This window comes from Malus domestica, chromosome 06, assembly GCF_042453785.1.
Source record: "Malus domestica chromosome 06, GDT2T_hap1".
Classification (NCBI taxonomy): domain Eukaryota; kingdom Viridiplantae; phylum Streptophyta; class Magnoliopsida; order Rosales; family Rosaceae; genus Malus; species Malus domestica.
In genome coordinates this window covers 21,463,671-21,476,489 of record NC_091666.1, presented here as the reverse complement: position 1 = coordinate 21,476,489, position 12,819 = coordinate 21,463,671, and the positions used below count along the sequence as shown (strand labels likewise).

At 35.3% G+C, this 12,819-nt stretch overlaps 2 protein-coding genes across 2 annotated transcripts; one reads left to right on the top strand and one right to left on the bottom strand.

Moving 5' to 3' along the window:
• The first annotated feature begins 7,426 nt into the window (after positions 1–7,426).
• LOC103426372 (uncharacterized) lies at positions 7,427–10,780 on the top strand. Its single transcript, XM_029104192.2, has 4 exons — positions 7,427–8,495; positions 8,598–9,292; positions 10,407–10,474; positions 10,669–10,780. Exons 1-4 carry the CDS (start codon positions 7,427–7,429, stop codon positions 10,778–10,780), a joined length of 1,944 nt encoding a protein of 647 aa, XP_028960025.2.
• A 780-nt stretch (positions 10,781–11,560) lies between these two features.
• On the bottom strand, positions 11,561–12,025 carry LOC103417702 (late embryogenesis abundant protein At1g64065-like). The gene has a single exon (XM_070823216.1). It carries the CDS (start codon positions 12,023–12,025, stop codon positions 11,561–11,563), a length of 465 nt encoding a protein of 154 aa, XP_070679317.1.
• Between the last annotated feature and the right edge of the window lie 794 nt (positions 12,026–12,819).

Sequence of the window (12,819 nt, the reverse complement as noted above, 5' to 3'; positions counted from 1 at the left end):
TTGGTCACTTACATGTATGGTTGGAAAAAATTCCCGAAAATCCCAAACCAAACTGAAAAAGTCCCAAACCAAAACCATCCTGAAAAATACCGAAATTTTCGATATGGGATTGGTTTCCAAATCCCATTTGTTTGGTAATCCTGAAATCCCGAAAAATACCGAAGTATTCGGTTTCCTATTGACTTTTGGGTTTCGGTTCTTGAAAGCCATTGCCATGGTTGCTAACTACTCTTCACAATACACTTACTCTACACATAGTGATGATGAAGATAGTGAAAATTTTGAACCTCATAGGAACTCTATGTGGTACTTAGTCACTCATGTATCTTACCATGCAATGTATAAAGTGTAAAATATTGTACTAATTCATTATATATAAATGATTATGGTGTGTTTAAACTTCTTTCATTAATTATTATATATTTTCTACACTCACAATGTTTGCCAGCTCGCTATATAATCAACTTAAATCAGTTAAATCCATCATGCAATGCATTTCCTTCCAATTTTTTGTGATAAACTAATAGAGAATTGACTAAATAAACATCCTGCAAAGTTTCAATAAAAATTTCCAAGTTTTTCTTACAATTTCCGTGGTTTCCATGTAATTTTTATCGATATCGATATTATCCCGATATTTCCATCGATATTTCCGTGTTTTCGGACTACCGATATTTCCGATATTACCGATATTTTCATCCTTGAGTATGACACATAATTTGTTTTAATTTTTCTAACTGATTGTCACGCCCCAATCCCAGCATACGTCGAGAATCGACACGTGACAAAGAAAATAACGTCCGTTGAATACGGTATAAGTTACTGAATAAAATACTTTAACTGATAAACCAAAATAATATGAAGGTGGCTAAGTTCTCCAAAAAATAATTACAAATAAGTACATCCCAAAAAGAAGCATAATATTTGCTTTACTAAGAACAAGTTTGAGGTGCTCAAAAGAAAGTCCCAAAGATAAAGTACAAGATAGGATATAGGGGTAACCTAGCACTCCAAATCTCTGATAACTGTACCGTTACCCCACCTACGAACCTCTTGAAGCTACTCAGACTTGTTACTTGTAAGATCAGTGCCTATACCATCGAAATGGTGCACCAGGCAAACAACAACCCGGATAAGCTACGAAGCTTGTGTGAGCGACAAATAATACAAAGTATATAATACTAATAATAAAACCAGTCATCATTCACAATTTAGAAACCTTGAATATAAATCATTCATAAGAAATCGCTACCAAACCTTACAACCTCCAAAGGAGTCACACATACATCCAACAAGTTTTCTAAATCAAAACTCAGAGTTCTCAAAGTCACATTCACAAATATATTCAAAACTAGAGTTAGAGAGACGTCGTTCGGCCGAAGCCTACGCAAGTAACCAAATAGGAAATGGCCCCACAAAGCGGATCAACCAAGCAGAGCCACTCCTGAGAAAGTAACCAAGTAGGTAGTGACCCCCCCAATGCGGATTAACTAAGCAGAGTCACCCCTGAGAAAATAACCAAATAGGTAGTGACCCCCCAATGTGGATTAATCAAGCAGAATCACTCCTATAACTATTGGAAGGTGATCACCCAATGCGGATTAACCAAGCATGATCACCTTTAAATGTGTATGGCCATACCTAGGATATAAGGATCGCCTAACGCGGATTAACCAAGCGCGATCCACAAAAAATATGGTCCCCTAACGCGGATTAACCAAGCAGGACCATCTAGGACCATCTAGGACCATTGCTACGTGGTGCAGACTTAGTGTCACCTAACCCCATGACACTAGGGTAATGGTCCTTTACAATACATCATTTCTATCAAACCGTCAAATATATATTCCAAAACACAATCCATCATTTTTATCAACCATCACATATATATCCCAAAACACAATCCATTATTTTTATCAACCATCACATATATATCCCAAAATCAACCAGCACATATATATCCCAAAACACAATGCATCATTTTTATCAACCATCAAATATATATCCCAAAACACAATCCATCACAGTTCAAATATCCAAGTCACCTAATGTTTTATAAGTAGATCGACGGCAAGTTAATAGCAACAATTATTTAGGATCAGAAATATTTTAAGAATCCATAGTTTAACCACAAAGTTTATTAGCACAAAAGATTTCAAAGAAATAACCATAACACATAGATTAGAATAACTCACCTGAGATTCACACTAACGCACTCAAACACGAGAGTCAAGGCATTATGTTCTATCACCGCCTAACAAGGTACACGCCACATTTAGATTTCCTTTGATAATTCACATACTTAAAAACTCTCATATATCTCTCACAACAACATTTAATGAGGAATCGAACCGTCACTCTAAGGTAGGGTCCATGATCTTACGTCACTTATTCCATAATATCCAATCACTAGATTTTCACTTGTAAGTCCCTAAGGTCCTTAAACATTATCTACCATAGCATACTAAAATTGGTGTCAATTCAATGGTAAGATCATCAATCGTTAGAATAATCAAGTGGCAGAGCATATCGATAAAATACTCAACCAAGAACATTTTCATAAATCGAATGTCACACACTGGAAATTTGACTTTCTCCAAAAATTCTCAAATTTTACAGGAATAAAGATTTCAACAAGTAGAGTAAACTTTATACCTGTGGCTGAGTCCAATTTGGCCAGGAAGGCCCTCAAATTGTCTCACACCCAACGAACCCTAAGGTGGGTGTTCTTCAATTCGGCTTCCTTGGTGTTCCAACGCCCCAACCACCAGTTGGGTCTTGTTCTTGGGTCCAAGGGAAGCTGATTAAGGGTGATGGTGAATGGTGATACTCTCCGGAATGACAATTCGTTGTCGAGAACCCCCGGGTTCTCCTATGGAGTTCTACATGAAATAGACCTTAAAAACTCATTTTTGGTAGAGAGGGAAGGAGGAAGGTAGTTGAGCAAGTTGCAGGTGAAGGAGATAGGAAAAATCAGAAGAGAAATGGTAGGAATTGGCCTAAAATTGGTCGGTTTGAAAATAAAAAAAAGGGTTTGGTGTACCTCACGGTTTCACGAAATTGGGGGGGGGGGGGGGGAAGGCCAGAAGTGGCCTTCCTTTTTCTTTTTTCCAAATGGGTACTTTCATACCCTTTAAAAATCTAATAGGTCCTCACTTTTCTATTTTTTATTTTTTTCTTTACTAACTTAACCTTTAACCCATGCTTCCCACAATCTAAAGTTCACAACTTCAAACGTCCGTAACTATACCGTTATAATTCAGACTTGCAAACGGCTTTCGCCTATACGTTTGTGGATTCAAGATCAATTTAAAAACACTAGTTGTAACTTCGAAATATATAAACGAAAGATAAAGATTGATTATGAAACTTCCAACTCGACAACTAATCAATTACTAAACTTATAATTAGTGGAATTAAAATTAACTAATAAAGATCATGTAATCACGAAATACGAATTTAAATTATGAAATACGTAATAAATGGTGAAATTCCGGGGATGGGATTTCACACTGATTGCCTCAAAGTTTGGTTGTCTTTTTAGCATTAGTTTTGGTTGTAGGGAAAGAAAACACGAATATATAAACAATAAATGACACTTTGTGTTTCTTGCCCAAAGGTGTGACATGAACATACATTTATGAACTTTGAATTTCTTCAGATATTGATAGTCTGTTGTCTCCTTAAATGAATTATCATGCCCTTTATAAAGTTGTTTTCTTAAATTGATCCTGGATTTGTTGTCTTGAATATTGATCACTGTTCATGTGTGTAAAGTTCCTCAAACGCAGGTTGAAAGGCATGAGGATAAAGATAAATCAACTCAAAGGTTAGTGAAGCTAATAGTTTTTGTAAGAGCACTAACAATGATAAATCATTCTTGAACAAATGTTTATATAATTTTTCACCAAAGTGGGAATTATTAGGAAATTTTGTTCAAGGACTTTCTTAAATGAAATTGTGACCAACAGTTTATTACATGAGACTAATCTTTCCGAAGGAAGACATAATGAATGGTTCAAATTGTGATACAGTGTACTGTATTTCATGAAATTATGAGACAACCTTCTCTTCTAGTTCAATGACATAGGGTGCTAGTGGGTGTGCAATTAGTCTTTGAAAGGCTGGCTGCAGTATAATTGTTTTAAGCAGAACAAATCTTGATTTTTACTTCAGTATTGGCCTTGAATAATACAAAGATTGGTGTGGGTCAAAGTCTGAAACCATATTTATAGGCAGGACTCTTAGTCGAGTAAATATTGGGTGATGTTGTGCATACTTTTCATACTTAGTCAAACTAATTTGAAAATTTTCAATTGGTATGTGAACCAGAACTTGCTGGAATAATTTGTTTCAATAAATTGCATTTTCCTTTGCCTATCTCTAGAAGTTCAATTTATTTCCCTGTTGGTTGCTTTTTCGGTTATTGGAACTTGATGACCAGTTTTAGTTTCCTTGAAACCTGTCTGCCTTTGGTTTGAGCGTTCTTTTCTTATATGGCTTTGGTTCGATGGTTTTTTTCTCATCCTGTGAAAAGAGTTCAAGGCTATTTCTTTTTAAGTATTTTGTATGAAGATGCTGATTCCTTTCTCCCATCCGCACTCTGAATTGCACAAGAATTCTTGTTTGTTTGTTTATAAAAGTAAAATCAATTATAGTAAATCCTAACGTAATTGAGACTAACTCATGGAATCTAGTTTTAGACTTCTAATCTATGGTGTTTAAAATTTTAAGCAACTATCATTCGTAATTTTCATGAAATAATAAATTAATGATTGTTTTGCCCAATTGGGAGAATAAGTGTAAGAAATTTTGGGTTTCAGTTCATTAACATTTTCTACAGACATTGAGTTGTAAAAGATTGTGGGAGTTGTTCTTGTATCGTCACAATCAAGTTGAAAGAGTGAACGAAAGCCAAAATTTTCTTCTCTGATGAAATGTTTAGTACTTTTGAAAATGGTTGCTGAAGATTTGGAGTTAAATCACGATCTTTAAGATACAACATGATTAAATTGCATGAATATATATATAATGTATAAATGATGCATATGTGCATTGTCTATCTTCCTTGTCTCATTCATATGGTTTCATTGGATGGTTACATATTGGTCATAATAAAGAGTTTGAGGGCATTAAGAACAAATGTTAAATATCGGTACAACTATTTTCTAATTGATTTGTACCGTTTGGTTTTCTTTGGTCTGGTTTTGTGTATCCATCATACATATTTAAATGAATGTTAAAGGAATATTATGCATGAAAGATTAATTGTGATACTGTTGTGATTTTTATCATTCATATTTACTCATGAGTGTTTGATTCTTGAAATAATTTTGTGAGACTAAAGCTTTTATTTAGTTGCATTTTGAGAGTGCTTATGTATGTATGATTATTAGCAGTACTTGCAACTAAGGTCAGCTTCATTTGAAGCATTGAAGAATTTCGTTGGAAACTGATGAAGAGGATCATAAAATGAAGATGTTTGCAGACACATAAAGTACATCTTTATTTTCTACTTCATGACATAGTTATTCATTGAATAATTAGTTTATATGCAAGACGAAATCGAGGCTTCATTGGAAGCATTAAAGCAAACTCCAATGAGTTTGATAAAGGACCAAAGATGATTGTTTCATTGGACACATATTACAAAATACATTAATCATCTTGTTTATCATGTTTTGATGGTGTTTTCATGTGGGGAAATGAGACTAGTGTCGACAGATGGCATCGACACGAGACTGATGCTAGTTGACCCATTGACAAACCCACTGGATGTGGGAGTTTTAAAAACCATTTTTCAAATATGGATGTGCATAATGGTTATGAATATGCTGAAATGTGGGAGTACAGTAAGCCACTACATGTTTTGTTGTATCTTCTATTGCAAGACTTTGGATAATTTTCCTTCAAACTTAAGAATTGACGATGTCATACAGGTTTAATTTTGTTACATGCAATTAAATAACTAATCAGTGTTCCAAAGAGCATATTGATTTAGTTTGTTATGCAGAAATGTGAGGGGCTAATGTCCAGTGGTTAAGAATGAAGCCTTGAAACCGGAATTATGAAGGTATACTAGGTAAAAATGTGGGAGGGTTTGGTAGTGATATGAGTAGTAAATTACTTGAATGAAATGTATATATAAAGGTATATCAAATGCATCATATAATATGGTTTTGAGGATTGTGATTCTAGGGTGCGTGCAGTATTAGTACATGCATTCAAAGGCGGAGCCACAGTGGGGTCAATGGGGTCGCACGACCCCTTGGAAGCCATGGAAATAACCTTAGAGGTCCCTTGGAGCTGCTGGTTCGATCCCTTGGAGCTGCACACCACTTGTTCGACGGAATGTTTGAAAGAAAGAAGGCAGCCTTGCAGGTTGAAGAAGAAAGAGGAGCCCGCGCGGGCCTTTTTTTTTAAAACAACCTGGGCAAAACGACGTCATTTTGGCTCAGGGATTTTTTTTAAATGACCTTGCCAAAACGACGTCGTTTTGACTCAGACAATTTTTTTTAAATGACCTGGCCAAAACGATGTCGTTTTGGCCCAGGCAATTTTTTTTCAATGACCTGGCTAAAACGACGTCGTTTTGGCTCAGTCAATTTTTTTTTAAATGACCTGGCCAAAACGACGTCATTTTGGGCCAGGTCTAAAAAGAAAAAAAAAGGCAGCTCTCTTCTTTTTTCACAGATCCGACTCCCCCATTCCAAAACCCCCAATTTTCTTTTGTTTTCTCCTCCTCCAACCCTAAGTCCAAACTCAATCCCCCCCCCCCCCAAACCCTCAACTCCATCTCCTCCCTTGCTGCCACCATTGAGGTGCCGCGCCAGCTCTCTTTATATTTGCTCATTGACATTGTTATTGTGAAATTTCACAATTCAAGTAAGTTCTAAACCCTATGTATAATGTATGATATATTTAATTTAATTGAAACCTAATTCATATTTATTTTGATTATATTGGTGATTTGATTACATTGTGAGTTTTTATTTTCATTATTTTCTATATGTAGAATATATTTAATTTAATTGAAATTCAATTCATATTTATTTTGATTATATTGATGGTTTGTTTATATTGTGAGTTTTTATTTTCATTATTTTGTATATGTAGAATATCTTTAATTTAATTGAAATCCAATTCATATTTATTTTGATTATGTTGATGATTTGTTTATATTGTGAGTTTTTATTTTCATTTTTTTGTATATGTAGAATATATTTAATTTAATTGAAATCCAATTTATATTTATTTTGATTATGTTGATGGTTTGTGTATATTGTGAGTTTTTATTTTCATTATTTTGTATATGTAGAATATATTTAATTTAATTGAAATCCAATTCATATTTATTTTGATTATGTTGATGGTTTGTTTATATTGTGAGTATTTATTTTGAATATTTTGTATATGTAGAATTATTATGGAACGGTTTTTTAAGAGAAAGTCATCATCGGGTTCGGGTAGTTCGAATACTGTTGGTAGTTCAAGAACTCCAAGTTCAAGACAAAGTCAGTTAGATGATGTTTTGGGTAATCTTCAAGCTGATCATGGATTAAGAATTCAAATGATAGATTATGATGCTAATATGAGAGATGAGGTCCGAAGATCATATCTACAAAAAGGACCTCGTCAACCTAGAGGTCATAATTTCCCAATAACTAATATGTCCGGAATTAATCGACACTTCATTCCCCTATGGTTTAATGAGTTTGATTGGTTGGAGTATAGTATATCTAAAGATGCGGCATTTTGTCTCTATTGCTATCTCTTTAAAACCAATTTTGAACAAATGGGTAGTGAAGCTTTCACTAGAGATGGATTTAAGACTTGGAAGAAAAGGAGAGAAAGATTTAAGATGCATGTTGGAACGGTTGGGAGTGTTCATAATAAGGTTAGAGAAGCTGCTACAAATTTGATGAATCAAGCTACACATATTGAAACGGCAGTGAGCAAACACTCCGACCAAGCTCGTAAGGCTTATCGCACATGCTTGAATGCATCAATCAAGTGCACTAAGTTTTTATTAGGTCTTGCTTTTCGTGGCCATGATGAAAGTGCCACTTCAAGCAATAAGGGAAATTACTTGGAGCTATTGAAATTCCTTGCAGATAATGATGATAAAGTTAGAGAAGTTGTGATGGAAAATGCTCCGGGGAATCTCAAATTACTAACTCCTTCCATTCAAAAAGAAATTGTGAATTCATGTGCCCTTGAAACACTTGATGCTATCATGGATGGTCTAAAAGATAGATTCTTTTCAATATTGGTGGATGAAGCACGTGATGTGTCGGTGAAAGAGCAAATGGCTATGGTGTTGCGTTATGTGGATGACAACGGGCATGTAATTGAAAGATTTGTGGGTATCCAACATGTTACCGACACTACTTCAAGTTCACTAAAGGATGCTATTGACACATTCTTTTCTCGCAATGGTTTGAGCATTTCCAAGCTACGAGGACAAGGTTATGATGGTGCTAGCAATATGGGAGGTGAGTTGAATGGCCTTAAAACAAAGATATTAAGAGAACAACCTTGTGCATATTATGTTCATTGCTTTGCACATCAACTTTAACTAGCTCTTGTTGCTGTAGCAAAGAAGAATATAGACATTGCCTCTTTTTTTGTAACGGCTAATAGTATGGTTAATTATGTTGGAGCATCTTGTAAGCGGCGTGATTTACTTCGACAACAACTTCAAGAAGAGCTTGTGATAGCTTTTGAAAACGATTGTCTTATAACGGGGCGAGGCTTAAATCAAGAACCAAGTCTCAAACGTGTCAGTGACACACGATGGAATTCACACTATGGTACCTTGATTAGCATCATTTCCATGTTTTCATCCGTGGTTCATGTGCTTCAAATGGTTATTGATGATAATCCCAATGAAAGTGCGGGTGAAGCAAATAAGTTAATGAGAGACATACGTACTTTTGAGTTTGTGTTTCACCTTTTCTTGATGAAAGTCATATTGGGACTCACAAATGATTTGTCACAAACATTGCAAATGAAGGATCAAGAAATTGTGAATGCAATGGCTTTAATGAAATCATGCAGGGAAAAGCTACATTGGATGAGGAATAATGGGTTCGATGCATTGGTTGATGAAGTATCTTCTTTTTGTGAAAAACATCATATTGATGTTCCTAACATGGAAGAGGCATTTATACTTCCAGGGAGGTCAAGGCGTAATGCTCCAATAAAGACGAATCGTCATCATTATCGTGTGGAGCTCTTCATTTATGTCATTGATGAGCAAATTACGGAGTTAGAGGATCGCTTTAATGAGGTAAATACTGAGTTGCTTATTTGTTTGGCATGTTTGAGTCCGAAAGATTCATTTGTAGCCTTTGATAAACCAAAGTTACTTCGTCTTGCTCAATTTTATCCTCAAGACTTTTCGGATGAGGATCATTTGGCACTTGAAGATCAACTTGAGATTTATATTCATTATGTGCGTTTCAGTAGTGATTTCTCTCAATTGGAAGGGATTGGTGATCTTGCAAAAAAATTGGTGGAGATAAGGATGCATCAAGTATTCAATTATGTATATTTGCTCATTACATTGTCTTTAGTTTTACCAGTTGCAATTGCTTCAGTGGAGAGAGCATTTTCTGTCATGAATATTGTTAAGGGTCCACTTAGGAACAAAATGGGAGATCAATGGTTGAGTGATAGCTTGCTTGTTTATATTGAGAGAGATATTTTTGCTTGTATTGAAAATGAAGCTATAATGCTTCGTTTTCAAAATATGAAACCTCGTCGTGGACAATTATAGCTTGTAATATTGTTTCCGTTATGAATTATGAATGAAAGTACTATGATTTCATTTTCATTATGTTTTTCCATCCTAAATTTTTATTTGGACTTTTACACTAAGACCCCTTGTGGTAAGATTTCTGGCTCCGCCACTGCATGCATTGCTTTCTAGGGTTCAAGTCTCAAACGAATATTGATGGATGTGTATATGATGATAGCTGCGATAAACTCAAAGGTGATCACTAAGGAATAATTTGTCATGGACATATTATTTCAGAACTAGTTAATGTCCATGTGGGAGAATGTAAGAATCCTATGTGGACTCCACTAGTAAAAGATAAAGGAGAAATAATATGTTGGTAATACAAATTAATAAGAGTTTGGATACGTGGAAAGCTACATCGTGCATTTGAAAGGAAGCACTAATCACAACCACCTCTCCATGATCGGGATTTGAAGCAATGAGAAAATAACCAACCCTCCACGATAGATGGGAGTTGGCTGTCATTGCTTCTATAAGTGCAAGAGTTCCCTGCTCATAGAGAAAAACGTTCAGCATTCTTGGCTCTATCACCATCTGAACATAAGGTCTCTTAGTGGGTAGAAGAAACTACTTGACATCCATGTATGTTGTTGGGTTTGAGGGAGGTTCAAATCCAATTAGTCATGGGATCGAAACTGGCAGACCTCTCAAGGATCGAAAGGGTTTAAGGTTTGAGACTAACGATGGATATATAAATATATATGTATTGTGAATTGTGATTAGAGTTTCTGTTAATTTACTTAAATTCCAACATTTTTTTCTTGGTATCGATCATCTAGAAGTCAATAACCACCACAATGTAACAGTTGAATGGCAATACAAGTACACATTTAAGCTCAATGATCACTCAATTCTAATCTAAGTGGCAGCGAGTTCCTCTGTAGCTTCAAGTCTCCTCTACCGAAGCTGTTTCAGGAAGGCAACCATCGTTACAACTCAATCTTCATCCAAGCTCAGTCACCAGATACAGAATGATTTGTGAAAATAGAAGTTTATTTTAAACACAAATACAGAGAATGATTTGTGATCCTCTGATATGAAAAATAATACTGATCAGCTAGTATGAAATCTGCATCCAACAGTGAAAATATTTAAGTTTCTCTCAAATGAACTGCGGCTCAAAAGCTTTCGTTGATAATTAGAACGATATATCATCAAAACATATAATTTCAAAATAGGCAATGCTTATCAATTTGAGAATACAAGAAGAATTGATTCCTACTTTCATGATTTTTCACAGAGATGAAACATTTTCTCTCACTAGAATTGAGAGGACTGTCTTACTGTAGAAAGCAGATTCTGAGAAACTCACACTCACTGACAGTTATACGAAGCTCACAAGAAACATATGTGAGGATAGAATGATGCCGTTCAAATCTAGCGGCAGCCACAATTGGGAACAATTAATTCGCAGGGAAGAAGTGACATTTTACATTACCAAGTTAAAGAGCAACCTTTAGCCCAACAAGTACACAGTAACCATGATAGAGTCAAGTACACGCGTAAAAATGCACACATCTAAAAGGTTTTAAACTTGAAACTGCACCATATATTGGAGACAGGAAGAAAGGAAAAACTGGCATAAATGGTTAAAAAAATAATTAAAAAATTTGTATCAAATTCAAATTCAAGGTCGCATAAAGAATAATAAATCAAGAACTAGTCTTGTTCACTCGCAATTTGAATCCTAAAGATGTTACAGAAAGAATGCAGTTCAACTCCACCCTCCTGTACTGCGCTACTTGGTTTGTCTGATCACTTGCATTGCAAACTTTTGAGCGTCTTTGATGACAAATCAAATGCAATGGTGCAGTCCATGGTGGAAGACTTCTTCTTCTTCATAATAAACATAAGTTCAACCTTTCCAGTCAACGTAGCCGCACTGTTGAGAATCAACACCCCGGTGCTCAATTCACTGCCAAGATTGGAATTGTTCAGTGCACTTGAACTCAAGCTCACCTCTACATCAACTTTTTTGGTGGAAAGCATTCCAGCCTTGCTCTTTGGAATAGAGACTTGCCCGACAGTAGCGCCTTGGTACAAAAACGTGACAATGCCAGCATCATACTTGTATGGACCAAAATTTGTATTCTTGACTCTGATTTGGGTTGTGAATTTAGTGTCGAATGAAGGTGTTGCCGGGATGGAGTTGAGGTCTTGGACATTGATGTTGCCTAGCCTGACCTTCGGGGTCTTAACTTTCATGACAGTGAGGCTCATCGTGGTTATGATAATGATCTGAAACACAATAAAAAAAACCAATATAAATGGCCAACTTGATTCTTTTCTGGCGTTTCACCTCATCAGCAGATTGCAAAGATTCCTCATCATTTCTTTTCCAAGTCATATTAATTTCTTATTCTTTTCTGATGTGAAAGTGGAAACAATGTTAGTTATCCGCTAGCTTTTGCTAGTTTCTTTGTGGGATGAAAGCTTGGAAGTGGAGGGAGTTTGTGGACATGATGGAAGAGTAGTGTGTTATATATAGAGGGTTAATGTTGTGTGGTACAAGCTTCTAGGAAATGCTCAAATAATGTAACCAAAACGCGCGTATAGGGTAGGGTTTTTGACATTCGGGATCAATCTAGACGGCTGTATGTAGGAAGAAGTCTTTTGTGTCACATAGCATACAAAGAAATGGATATAAAATACAAAATAACACATGAGGTGCCTTTCTCTGTAAGACTTGTAGAGATCCAATTGTTTGTGTTCTAGGCAAAGTTTATATTAAAATGTTCCCTGTACTTTAGTATTATGAGTTATGTGCTTTCTATTATAATAATCATATCAATCACATGTGAAACAAAATATTAGCTTGGATGTTAATTTAAGTTTCTTAAGCCTTGTTTTTTCTGGATTAATATGAAATATCTTTCAGTCTAATATTATAATTTGAGAACCCATATTCTACTTTTTCCATAAGAAACAGAAACAAGTGTTTTTCGTCCTCAATTTTCTCCTCTGCACTCATCTAATATTTTTTTTTCTGCTACTGTATTTCTACATTTTTTTAG

Bases quoted from the DNA above. Each gene is read 5' to 3' on its own strand.
- LOC103426372 (XM_029104192.2), top strand. From the start codon at position 7,427: ATGGAACGGTTTTTTAAGAGAAAGTCATCATCGGGTTCGGGTAGTTCG. The intron at 9,293-10,406 runs GTAAATACTGAG...GTTGGGTTTGAG, and splicing joins TAGAGGATCGCTTTAATGAG to GGAGGTTCAAATCCAATTAG. The intron at 10,475-10,668 runs GTTTGAGACTAA...TTCTAATCTAAG, and splicing joins AAGGATCGAAAGGGTTTAAG to TGGCAGCGAGTTCCTCTGTA.
- LOC103417702 (XM_070823216.1), bottom strand. From the start codon at position 12,025: ATGAGCCTCACTGTCATGAAAGTTAAGACCCCGAAGGTCAGGCTAGGC.